Raw genomic sequence first — 13,636 nt, 5'->3', positions numbered from 1 at the left:
TTATCAAACATACTGTGGTAAAATTAACCTGCATTCTTCAAAATTCTGAATATTTCATTTAAAGTCTCACTGGTTCTTCCTATCTCAGCTCTAAGCTTACCCAGAATCTGTGGCTAAGATATAAACCAAAAGTAAACTATCATTTTTCTTTTCGAAGGTACACAAATTGGACAGAACGATGGTCGCACAGAATTGTCACAATAACAGTGCAGTGTAAAATAGAACAAAGAGAACAAAGAAAAGTACAGCACAGGAACAGGCCCTTTGGCCCTCCAAGCCTGTGCCGACCATGCTTCCCGTCTAAACTCAAATCTTCAACACTTCCGGGGTCCGTATCCCTCTATTCCCATCCTTTCATGTATTTGTCAAGATGCCCCTTAAACGTCACTATCGTTCCTGCTTCCACCACCACTTCCGGCAGCGAGTTCCAGGCACCCACTACCCTGTGTAAAAAACATGCCTCATACATCTCCTCTAAACCTTAAACCTATGCCCCCTAGTAATTGACCCCTCTACCCTGGGAAAAAGCCTCCGACTATCCACTCTGTCTATGCCCCTCATAATTTTGTAGACCTCTATCATGTCGCCCCTCATAGCGTACGAAAGTCAGGAATGTAAAGAGAGAATTGTCTCAGCACAAATGAGAACAGAAATGGAAGGAGACGGTAATTCAGCCCCTCGAGCTCGCTCCACCATTCAATAGGATTCATCCGATTGTGGCCTCAACTCTGCTTTTCTGCCCCACAACTCCCGACTCCCTTGTCGATCAAAAACCTGTAGCTCGGCCTTGAATATTCAGTGGGCTAGCCTCCACTGCGCGATGGGAATGGGAATTCCAAAGATGAATGATCCTCGGAGAAGAAATTTCACCTAATAGCTGACTTAAAGGGAGACCCCTTATTTTGAAGCTGGGCCCCTTAGTTCTAGATTTCACCAAGAGGGGGAAAGATCCTCTCAGTATCTACCCTGTCTAGACCCCTCAGAATCGTCTCTGACTCAGTAAGATCACCTTTCATTCTTCTAATCACCCATTAGTATCGGCACAACCTACAAATCATTTTAAATCAACTGTAAAACTGCAATCTAGAAGTTAATTATCAATTAGATGTTAAGTGCTTAATAAGAACAGAAAATGATGGAAAAACTAAGGAGGTCTGGCAGCATCCATGGAGAAAGAATCAAGTCTGTACGACCGCTCGAGAGCTGGAGCCATACAGACTCAAAGTGCTTCTCTCTCCGCGGATGCTGTGAGATCCGCTGGGTTTTTCCAGCATATTTTGTTTTTATCTCAGATTTTCAGCATCCACAGTATTTTGCTTTCATTTTAGATACAAGTGCTCACCTGAATAGGTGCTAATCACTGTGTGCCAGAATCTGTCAGCGGTTTTAAACTTGGGTGTGTGGCTTGAAAAGTTGTCCAAAGTAAGCAGTATATCTGCTAACACAGCCGGTCTGAGAGAGCACTGCGTGTGACGATTGCAGCATAAAGAGTGCTCAAACTTCAGGAATCGGTACAAGTGGGAATTCGGTGAAGACGAAGCTGCTGCTTTTTGCTTCGACGCAATTAGCATTTAACATTTCTGGCTAGTGTTTGTAGTGCTGCTTGGAATGTACCAGGAACTCGGAGATAAATTAAAGAACAGGATCCTCCAGGGTTTTTAATCTCTAGAGTATAACCCAAGATCTGGCAGCACGGTAACATAGTGGATAGCACAATTGCTTCACAGCTCCAGTGTCCTCGGTTCGATTCCCGGCTTGGGTCACTGTCTGTGCGGAGTCTGCACATTCTCCCCGTGTCTGCGTGGGTTTCCTCAGAGTGCTCCGGTTTCCTCCCACAGTCCAAAGATGTGCAGGTTAGGTGGATTGGCCATGCCAAATTGCCCTTAGTGACCAAAATTGCCCTTTGTGTTGGGTGGGGTTACTGGGTTATGGGGATAGGGTGGAGGTGTGGTCTTGGGTAGGGTGCTCTTTCCAAGAGCCGGTGCAGACTCGATGGGCCGAATGGCCTCCTTCTGCACTGTAAATTCTATGAAACTACCTGTGCAAATTGGGGTGGGGAAAGGCAGACGAACAGGTTGTGGCTGAAGATGGGGAGCAGGAGAGAGGGGTTCCATTTCATGTGACACTGGCACTAGTGCTGGGACAGGAACTGTGCTGTTGGGACAGTCTACACTTGATCCAGGCTGAAACCAGGATCCTAACGGAAAGGATAAATAAGGCAGTCACAAGAACTTTAAACTGCTAAGTGGGGGGGATGGGTGTTTAGGTGAAACAAGTAGCATCAATGGGGTACAGCACTCACCTTTGGGAGTTCCTGACGTCATGGGTGGGACTGCAGTCACCATGTTTGCCCCGCCTGGTTGTCTTGGGGTCCTGGGGGAGCCGCCTGGTTGCCTTGGCGAATCCTTAGAGAAATCACGGTAAAACAGGTCACTCAGGTTTGACTTTAAATACATTCATACATTTGAAAGAGGCAAAACATGAGCAGGACCACACTGCTGGGATCTGGCAACACGCCCCCACATCTAGAACTTCAGAGTCAGTCTTAAAACATGAGCAGGTATCCGAAAACTGATCAAACCCACAACAATGACCTTCCCAGCCAGGTCTTCCTGACTGTCAGTCTACAATAGAACCATACAGCACAGAGGTCATTCAGTGTCTGTGCTGGCCCTCTGAAAGAGCTATCCAATTAGTTCCTGTCCCCAACTCTTTCTCCGTAGTATTGAACATTTTTCACTTTCAAATATATACCCAATTTTTAGAAAGAATTATTGAGCCTGCTTTTACAGGCATCCTTACGGGTAGTGCCCTGCACATTGTGGCTTATCCATTTATCTCAAGTACAGAAGGTCAGGAGCAATGAATGCAAGCTTGCAATCCTTTGCCAGGTTATTTCCTGCCAAGTTTGTCTGCCAGTTTTCCGCTTCGATCGACAATTTAATCTCTTGCCAAGAGAGTGGTGCACAGAGTTCAATTTATTCTCATTTCATCCTATTAAGTGGTCTGAGCCAGTGCAGTACTGAGGGAATGCTGCACTGTCAGAGATGCTGTCTTTTGGATGAGACAGGTGAGTTCACCCGAGTGTCTTGGGGGGGGGGGGGGGGGGGGATCAATGTTTATCCCTCAACCAACAGCACAAAAACAAATCATCAGGTTATTATCTCATTGTGCCTGTAGAAGTTTTTGCCATTCACAGTTTATTTTATTTATTTTCAGGATGTGAGCACTGGTAAGGCCAGCATTTACGCTCCATCCACCGTTGAGGAGATGGTGGTGAGTCACCGTCCTCAATACAACCAAATGTTTTGCTGCAACATTTCAGAGGGCAGTTCACAGTCACCCACCTTGCAGTAGGTCCAGAGTTATTCTGACTTGGAACTTATCACCGTTCCTTCACGGTCGCTGGGTCAAGATCCTGGAACTCCCTCCCTGACAGCGCCGTGGGTATAGCTACGTCACAGGGCTGCAGCGGTTCAAGAAGGTAGCTCGCCACCACATTCTAGAGGACAATTAGGGATGGGCAACAGATGCTGGCCCAGCCAGCGACACCCACATCCCTCGAATGAATAATTTAAAAAAACATAGACCAGAGTAGGCAAGGACTACAGGTTTCCTTTTCTAAAGGTCATCAGTGAACCAGATGAATGATCCAACAAGCTGATACTTTCATGGTTGGTCACCATTACTGATAGTAGTGGTTTATTCAATATTTATTCAATTAACTGAATTTAAATTTCCCAGCTGCAATGGTGGAATTTGAACTCAGTCTCCGATCATTAATCCAGCTTTACGAGTCAGTCAGGTGAGCACTATGCTACCATATGCCCGATTGGATGCCAAGTTCCTGACATTACCACAATAACGCTCTTCACATTGGTTCAAACATTCATTGGTTGTAAAGTGCTTTGGGAAGTCCTGAAGATATAAATGCAAGTCTATCTTGCTTCTAGAAGACAATGAGTTCTAATCATTTACTTTATTAAAAATAAATTTAGAGTACCCAATTCTTTTTTCCAATTAAGGGGCAATTTAGCGTGGCCAATCCATCTAACCTGCACATTTTTGGAGTGTGGGGTGAGACCCACGCAGACACGAGTAGAAAGAAATGAAAATTGCTTATTGTCACAAGTAGGCTTCAAGTGAAGTTACTGTGAAAAGCCCCTAGTCACCACATTCCGGCGCCTGTTCGGGGAGGCTGTTACGGGAATTGAACCGTGCTGCTGGCCTGCCTGGGTCTGCTTTCAAAGCCAGCAATTTAGCCCTGTGCTAAACAGCCCCCGAGCAAACTCCACACGGACAGTTACCCAGGGCCAGAATTTGAACCCGGGTCCTCGGCGCCAACTGCAGTGCTAACCACTGTGCCACGTGCCGCCCGAGTTTTAATCATTGACATGGGAACTGAGAAAGCAGGCGCATTTAAAATTGGAAAGCATTTCAGTGTTGTGAATATGGAAAGCCTATTTACTCCAGATGGGGTATCATGGCTGGGAATCATCAATTTAAAATTGCACGCAAGACAGCGAGGAAAAAGAGCATTGGAGCATGCAATGCTTTGCCACAGTGAGGTGTTGAGGCCGTTTGAGGTCAAGGGAAAACTGGATATGTTTTTGAAATGGAGCAAGATACAGAGTAACGAGGAAAGAACGGAATAGCCAGACTGGATTGCTCTCGCTAAGTCGGCACAGAAATAATGAGCTGAATGGCTAATTCGGCAATAATTCAAACAGCTTTCATAATGTTGACAATTATGAATCTTCTGCATCACGATCCCCACCTCCAACCCTTACCAACCCCTCAAAATAATAATAATTTAAAAGATAATACTCATTTATTGTCACAACTAGTCTTCAATGAAGTTACTGTGAAAAGCCCCTAGTTGCCACATTCCGGTGCCTGTTCGGGGAGGCCGGTACGGGAATTGAACCCGCGCTGCTGGTCTTGTTCTGCATTACAAGCCAGCTGTTTAGCTAACCCAGCCCCTCTTTGGAGGAAGGTCCGGGTTCAGAATAACTTCATTATGCGAACTGCACGGTATTACCCTGCAGGCACACAGTGGCTGGCCTGCAGTGTAAACATGGGGACGATTCACCTTTCTGGCTCCCCTCCCTGCACAGAACGCATCCAAGTGACAGTCTAAGTCCTGCTGCAGCAACGTGAACTGCCAACTCTGCCACACTATGTGAGCACTGCACGCAAGCATCAAGTTCCATCCATTCTCAGCCTGACTCTGCACCTGGCAGTTCTTCAATGCAAGAGGCACTATGGAGGATCAGCTTAACCTGCCTTATATTTATTGTACTGGCTGGAGTCCAGGAGTTTGAGCCAGCTACCACTGAGTTTTCTGCTTGCACTAGGGACTTAACACTCTTTTCAAGTTAATAGGGACTCAGACATTGGCCTCCTGAACCGCAATTTATAAAGCAGCACACACGTACAGGCATCTTTAGGCAGACTACTTCAGTGCAGAAGGGTCTCTTTTCTCATTGGGATAATTGCACAGTCCACAGGATCACAAAGCCTTTTTGGTTTAAAAAAATAATAAACAGGTTGCTGTTTCAGACAGTTCAAGCTCTCGTTTACTCAGACTTACGGCAGGTCTTGAAGGAGTAGCAGGCTGTTTGGCAAGAAGAGACTGCAAGAGAAAGGGTAGTGTTAGAACACATCTGAAAAGGGAAACCTTCCTACAACTTTTGTCAAGTCATCGATCAGTTTGTGTTGCTGCAACGGCTAAAGTTTGGGACATATGAAGATGGCCGAAAGCCATTTTCAGCGTTGGGGTGGGGGTGGAAGCAGAGGACAGAAAATGAAATGAAAAAAAATGAAAATCGCTTATTGTCACAAGTCGGCTTCAAATGAAGTGACTGTGAAAAGCCCCTAGTCGCCACATTCCGGGGCCTGTTCGGGGAGGCTGGCACGGGAATGATTCATCCCATTTATTTTTACTGGTGACATGAAGCACTGCAAAGTTCAAAGCCATAATAGTGGGGTAGTTTAGTGTAGTGGTTATGTTTACTGGACCAGTATTCACGACCTAGATTGGTAATGCAAAGAACAAGAGTTCAAATCCCACCCTGGCCGGCCAGTCAAAGAAGATAATTTCAGTTCAAAACATGAAAACTGATGCCGGTGAAAGTGATCATGAAGCAATTGGATTATCGTAAAACCCCAACTGAGGTCCTCTCGTGAAAAAGATTTGCTTTTAGCAACCAAACTTCTCCCAAGTGTTTTACAACCAGTGAAGTACTTTTGAAGTGCAGTCACTGTTACAAGATAAGGACACAGCAGCTAATTTGCAATGTAATAATGACCAGCTAATCTGTTTGTGTGACGTTGCTCGAGGATTAAAATCTGTTTGTGTGACGTTGCTCGAGGATTAAATATTGGCCAGGACACAGAGAAGAACTCCCTTGCTCTTCTTTGAAACAGTGCCATAGGATCTTTTACATCACCCAAGCAGCGAAGATGGAGCCTCAGTTTAAGATGCTGGTCAAAAGACAGCGCAGAGTCAGCCTTGATGTGTTTTTAAAAAAAATAAAGTTAGAGTACACAATTCTTTTTTTTTTCTAATTAAGGGGCAATTTGGCGTGGCCAATTCACCTACCCTGCACATCTTTGGGTTGTGGGGGTGAGACACATGCAGACATAAAACATACAGTGCAGAAGGAGGCCATTCGGCCCATCGCATCTGCACCGACCCACTTAAGCCCTCATTTCCACCCTATCCCCGTAACCCAGTAACCCCTCCTAACCTTTTTAGTCATTAACGGCAATTTATCATGGCCAATCCACCTAACCTGTACGTCTTTGAACTTTATGGGGAAACCGGAGCACCCGGAGGAAACCCATGCAGACACGGGGAGAACGTGCAGACTCCGCACAGACAGTGACCCAAGCCGGGAATCGAACCGAGGACCCTGGAGCTGCGAAGCCACAGTGATAGCATGCTGCCCGGTGCTCCTACATGCTCCCACGCAGACACGAGGAGAATGTGCAAACTCCACACAGACAATGACCAGGGCTGGTAACAAACCCTGGTCCTCAGTGCTGCGAGGCAGCAGTGCTAACCACTGCGCCGCCACGATGGCTTGTGTTCTAAGACCTGGATTGGGACTTGAACTTAGAATCTTATGACTTAAAGACAAGAGTGCTACCACGTAAGCAGGGCTGGAAATCAAAGCAAGGAAACTTGTTGTCTTGTATCCACAGTTTGGTATGTGACTCCAGCTCAATGTATTTGACTCTTAACTGCCCTCTGAAGTGGCCTAATTATTTCACAATACTAGAGTGTGGCGGTTCAAGAAGGCTGCCCATTGTCACTTTCTCAAGGGCAACAGATGCAATGTTCATAGCCCAAGAATTATTATTTTTTAAATACCCAGTTCACATCGTCACATTGGAACTTTAAAGGCAAGACTAGAGCAGGGGCTCCAGATTCACACAGACTGGAACCCATTGCACCACTCCGTCACCCTACTGCAGTACTGTTCTGTGAGCAAAGCATCTTCAGATAGATTTACTCTGCTTCGACCCTTTTGCTTGCCTCTCTTCCTTTGCAGAATCATTTCAGGCAACGTAGTGGGATGCAGTGCTCAGACACATTATTTAACCACAGTCCCCCAAAGATCCAGCACACGGTGACTCTTCATTACACGAAGGGCACTATATAAATGTAAGCTGTGGTTGTGGGACTGGAGGCAGGCTCGCAAGAGGCTGGGGTTTCAGCATCGCCCTGTGGTTCAGAGCTCCAGATGTGGAGTCCCGTGTGGGAAAACCCCTCAAAGCATTCTCTCGCTCACAATCCCTGCTACATTACCACACGTCATCAACTTGGGACAGTTAGGCTTCCGGGTGCGGCGATGACCAGCTGAGTCGCACGTTTCGGCAGCTCCCGGTGGAACGGACTTTTGGGCTCTTAATAAGAGCCCCAACGGCAATTTTAACGGCTGAAAGTACTGTGCGGTGAACCAGAAGGGAATCCCCCCTGGATACGGATGAAAAAAGGAGAGGAAGGTGGCCGGATTGCGGTGGATCCTTTAGAGCAGCGGCAAGGAAGGCAAGCAAAAACCAAGGTGGCGTCGGAAGGTGGCAGTTTAATATGGGGCCCTGAACAACACGAGTTTTTGAAACGCTGTGTGGAAGAACTCAAAAAGGAAATGAAGGAGGAGCTGTTGGCCCTGATATTACAGGCGATCGAAGGGCTAACGGAGGAGCAAAAGACCCAGGAGCGGGAGCTTCGGGTCGTGAAAGCAAAGGCTGCCGAGAATGAGGACGACATACAGGGCCTGGTGGTGAAGACGGAGATGCACGAGGCACACCATAAACGATGTGTGGAAAGGTTGGAGGCGCTGGAGAACAACGCGAGGAGGAACAACCTAAGGATTCTTGGTCTTCCTGAAGGTGCGGAGGGAGCGGACGTCGGGGCATATGTGAGCACGATGCTGCACTCGTTAATGGGAGCGGAGGCCCCGGCGGGTCCGCTGGAGGTGGAGGGAGCATACCGAGTGATGGCGCGAGGACCGAGAGCAGGAGAAATTCCTAGAGCCATAGTGGTGAGATTCCTCCGTTTTAAGGATAGAGAGATGGTCCTTAGATGGGCAAAGAAAACCCGGAGCAGTAAATGGGAGAACGCGGTGATCCGCGTATACCAAGACTGGAGTGTGGAGGTGGCGAGAAGGAGGGCGAGCTTTAATCGGGCCAAGGCGGTGCTTCACAAAAAGAAGATAAAATTCGGAATGCTGCAACTGGCAAGACTGTGGGTCACATATCAAGGGAGGCACCACTACTTTGAGACGGCGGATGAGGCGTGGACTTTTATCGTGGAAGAAAAATTGGAATGAGCGGGTTATTAAAAAAAGAACGTTTGAAACAAAGTGGTGGGGCGAGTATGGGGGGCGAAGAGGGGGGGAAAAAGGGGGGAAAAGAGGAGTTTTATGTTATTAATCCTGCGATGTGGTAACTTTTCTTTCTTCCACAGGAGGTGGTGGGGAGAGGAAAGGAGGTGGAGGAGATGGGGCGTTGGCCATTGGGGGCGGGGCCAAGGGGGAAGCGCGGGCTCGGTTCCCGCGCTATGATAATCATGGCGGGAATAGGGAAGCAGGAAGGAGGGGGCGTCGCACGGTGCGAGCCGAGGTCACGGGGGGAAGCCGAGGTCGGCCAGAGTTTGCTGACTTCTGGGAGCAACATGGGGGTGTAACTACGCTAGTGGGGGATGTAGCGGGGGGGGGGGGGGGGGGGGGAAGAGAGAGAATTATTGGGCTGCTGCTGCTGGGGAGAGGGGGGAGCTGGCATGGGGTGGGATGGGCGGGGGGGCACCGCCTGGGGGGGGACACAGCTGCGTGGGAACCGGGTGAGGAGCTGGAAAAAGGGGATGGCTAATCGACAAGGGAGGGGGTAAAAAGCCCCCCAACCCTGCTGATCACGTGGAACGTGAGAGGGCTGAACGGGCCGATAAAGAGGGCACGGGTACTCGCACACCTTAAGAAACTTAAGGCAGACGTGTGGTTATGTTACAGGAAACGCACTTGAAACTGATAGACCAGGTGAGACTACGCAAAGGTTGGGTGGGGCAGGTGTTCCATTCGGGGCTAGATGCGAAAAACAGGGGGGTGGCTAGATCAGTGGGGAAGCGGGTAATGTTTGAGGCAAAGACTATAGTGGCGGATAGCGGGGGCAGATACGTGATGGTGAGTGGCAAACTACAGGGGGAGACGGTGGTTTTGGTAAACGTATATGCCCCGAACTGGGATGATGCCAATTTTATGAGGCGGATGCTAGGACGCATCCCGGACCTAGAGGTGGGAAAGTTGGTAATGGGGGAAGATTTCAATACGGTGTTGGAACCAGGGCTGGACAGGTCGAGGTCCAGGACTGGAAGGAGGCCGGCAGCAGCCAAGGTGCTTAAAGATTTTATGGAGCAGATGGGAGGAGTAGACCCGTGGAGATTTAGCAGACCTAGGAGTAAGGAGTTTTCGTTTTTCTCCTATGTCCACAAAGTCTATTCGCGAATAGACTTTTTTGTTTTGGGAAGGGCGTTGATCCCGAAGGTGAGGGGAACGGAGTATACGGCTACAGCCATTTCGGATCACGCTCCACATTGGGTGGACTTGGAGATAGGGGAGGAAACAGAAGGGCGCCCACCCTGGAGAATGGACATGGGACTAATGGCAGATGAGGGGGTGTGTCTAAGGGTGAGGGGGTGCATTGAAAAGTACTTGGAACTCAATGATAATGGGGAGGTCCAGGTGGGAGTGGTCTGGGAGGCGCTGAAGGCAGTGGTTAGAGGGGAGCTGATATCAATAAGGGCACATAAAGGAAAGCAGGAGAGTAGGGAACAGGAGCGGTTGCTGCAAGAACTTCTGAGGGTGGACAGGCAATATGCGGAGGCACCGGAGGAGGGACTGTACAGGGAAAGGCAAAGGCTACACGTAGAATTTGACTTGCTGACAACGGGTACTGCAGAGGCACAGTGGAGGAAGGCACAGGGTGTACAGTACGAATATGGGGAGAAGGCGAGCAGGTTGCTGGCCCACCAATTGAGGAAAAGGGGAGCAGCGAGGGAAATAGGGGGAGTGAGGGATGAGGAAGGAGAGATGGAGCGGGGAGCGGAGAGAGTGAATGGAGTGTTCAAGGCATTTTATTAAAAATTATACGAAGCTCAACCCCCGGATGGGAGGGAGAGAATGATGGGCTTTCTGGACCGGCTGGAATTTCCCAAGGTGGAGGAGCAGGAAAGGGTGGGACTGGGAGCACAGATTGAAATAGAGGAAGTAGTGAAAGGAATTAGTAGCATGCAGGCGGGGAAGGTGCCGGGACCGGATGGATTCCCAGTTGAATTTTCCAGGAAATATGTGGACTTGCTCGCCCCGCTACTGATGAGGACCTTTAATGAGGCAAAGGAAAGGGGACAGCTGCCCCCGACTATGTCTGAGGCAACGATATCGCTTCTCCTAAAGAAGGAAAAGGACCCGCTGCAATGCGGGTCCTATAGACCTATTTCCCTCCTAAATGTAGACGCTAAGATTCTGGCCAAGGTAATGGCAATGAGGATAGTGTCCCGAGGGTGGTCCATGAGGACCAAACTGGGTTTGTGAAGGGGAGACAGCTGAATACGAATATACGGAGGCTGCTAGTGGTAATGATGATGCCCCCACCAGAGGGGGAAGCGGAGATAGTGGTGGCGATGGATGCCGAGAAAGCATTTGATAGAGTGGAGTGGGATTATCTGTGGGAGGTGCTGAGGAGATTTGGTTTTGGAGATGAGTATGTTGGATGGGTGCAGCTGTTGTATAGGGCCCCAGTGGCGAGTGTGGTCACGAATGGACGGGGATCTGCATACTTTCGGCTCCATAGAGGGACAAGGCAGGGATGCCCTCTGTCCCCATTATTGCTTGCACTGGCGATTGAGCCCCTGGCAATAGCATTGAGGGGTTCCAAGAAATGGAGGGGAGTACTTAGAGGAGGAGAAGAACACCGGGTATCTCTATATGCGGATGATTTGTTGTTATATGTAGCGGACCCGGCGGAGGGGATGCCAGAGATAATGCGGACACTTCGGGAGTTTGGAGAATTCTCAGGATATAAACTGAACATGGGGAAAAGTGAGTTGTTTGTGGTGCATCCAGGGGAGCAGAGCAGAGAAATAGAGGACTTTCCGCTGAGGAAGGTAACAAGGGACTTTCGTTACTTGGGGATCCAGATAGCCAAGAATTGGGGTACATTGCATAGGTTAAATTTAACGCGATTGGTGGAACAAATGGAGGAGGACTTCAAGAGATGGGACATGGTATCCCTGTCACTGGCAGGGAGGGTGCAGGCGGTTAAAATGGTAGTCCTCCCGAGATTCCTCTTTGTGTTTCAGTGCCTCCCGGTGGTGATCACGAAGGCTTTCTTCAAAAGGATCGAAAAGAGTATCATGAGTTTTGTGTGGGCCGGGAAGACCCCGAGAGTGAGGAAGGGATTCTTACAGCGTAGTAGGGATAGGGGGGGGGCTGGCATTACCGAGCCTAAGTGAGTACTACTGGGCCGCCAATATCTCAATGGTGAGTAAGTGGATGGGAGAAGAGGAGGGAGTGGCGTGGAAGAGATTGGAGAGGGCGTCCTGTAGGGGGACTAGCCTACAAGCTATGGTGACAGCCCCATTGCCGTTCGCACCGAAGAAATACACCACAAGCCCGGTGGTGGTGGCGACTTTGAAAATTTGGGGACAGTGGAGACGGCATAGGGGAAAGACGGGAGCCTTGGTGGGGTCCCCGATAAGAAATAACCATAGGTTTGCCCCGGGGAGAATGGATGGGGGATTTGGAATATGGCAAAGAGCAAGAGTAATGCAACTGAAAGATCTGATTGTGGATGGGAAGTTCGCAAGTCTGGGAGCGCTGACCGAGAAATATGGGTTGCCCCAAGGGAATGCATTCCGGTATATGCAACTGAGGGCTTTTGCGAGGCAACAGGTGAGGGAATTCCCGCAGCTCCCGACGCATGAGGTGCAGGACAGAGTGATCTCAAAGACATGGGTGGGGGACGGTAAGGTGTCAGATATATATAGTGAAATGAGGGACGAGGGGGAGATTATGGTAGATGAGCTGAAAGGGAAATGGGAAGAAGAGCTGGGGGAGGAGATTGAGGAGGGGCTGTGGGCGGATGCCCCAAGTAGGGTAAACTCATCGTCCTCATGTGCCAGGCTAAGCCTGATTCAATTTAAGGTGTTACACAGGGCGCATATGACTGGAGCACGGCTCAGTAAATTTTTTGGGGTAGAGGATAGGTGTGCGAGATGCTCGAGAAGCCCAGCGAATCACACCCACATGTTCTGGTCATGTCCGGCACTACAGGGGTTCTGGATGGGGGTGACAAAGGTGCTTTCGAAAGTAGTGGGGGTCCAGGTCGAACCAAGCTGGGGGTTGGCTATATTTGGGGTTGCACAAGAGCCGGGAGTACAGGAGGCGAGAGAGGCCGATGTTTTGGCCTTTGCGTCCCTAGTAGCCCGGCGCAGGATACTGTTGATGTGGAAGGAAGCCAAGCCCCCGGGAGTGGAGACCTGGATAAATGACATGGCAGGGTTTATAAAGCTGGAACGGATTAAGTTCGTCCTAAGGGGATCGGCTCAAGGGTTCACCAGGCGGTGGCAACCGTTCATCGAATACCTTACAGAAAGATCAAGGGAATGGAAAAGAAGGTGGTAGCAGCAGCAGCCCGGGGGGGGGGGGGGGGGGAGGAGGAGGAACCAGAAGGAGTCTCAGGGTTATTAATATATATGTATAATATGTATAGGTCGTTGCTATAAATAATTGTATATTGGACTGTTAAATCATATTTTTGGAGAGTGTTTATCTGAGACAAGGCAGTTGCCATTTAGTTTTAGTTTTTGTTATATATTATTTATTCTTTGTTTATAAATCAGGTCATTGTTATTTATACTGTTATATTATTGTGTAAAGGATACACAATGTACTGTGATGGTTGACCAAAAATTTTCAATAAAATATTTTTAAAAAAACTTGGGACAATTAAGAAAACGGAAGAGTATATAACTCAGGCTGCAGGAGAGATTCAAACTTTGCCCTCCTCCTGACCCCATGGCCCCCCAGTCTCTCCACCCCTGAAAAAATAACTTCAGTATTACGTTGAAATTGTA

The 13,636-nt window shown here is 48.8% G+C and overlaps 1 protein-coding gene across 2 annotated transcripts in view; it reads right to left on the bottom strand.

The window, feature by feature from the left end:
* The window catches only part of dync1li2 (dynein, cytoplasmic 1, light intermediate chain 2), a 108,634-nt gene that overhangs the window by 20,656 nt on the left and 74,342 nt on the right, over positions 1-13,636 (bottom strand). For both annotated transcript variants that reach the window (XM_072517807.1, XM_072517806.1), the window contains 2 exons: positions 5,594-5,635; positions 2,303-2,405 (listed from right to left, as the gene is read on the bottom strand). In XM_072517807.1, the coding sequence (XP_072373908.1) occupies positions 2,303-2,405; positions 5,594-5,635 (145 nt within the window). The remainder of the gene's footprint in view (positions 1-2,302; positions 2,406-5,593; positions 5,636-13,636) is intronic.

This window comes from Scyliorhinus torazame, chromosome 10 (assembly GCF_047496885.1).
Source record: "Scyliorhinus torazame isolate Kashiwa2021f chromosome 10, sScyTor2.1, whole genome shotgun sequence".
Lineage (NCBI taxonomy): Eukaryota > Metazoa > Chordata > Chondrichthyes > Carcharhiniformes > Scyliorhinidae > Scyliorhinus > Scyliorhinus torazame.
This window is presented reverse-complemented; position numbering and strand designations above follow the sequence as displayed.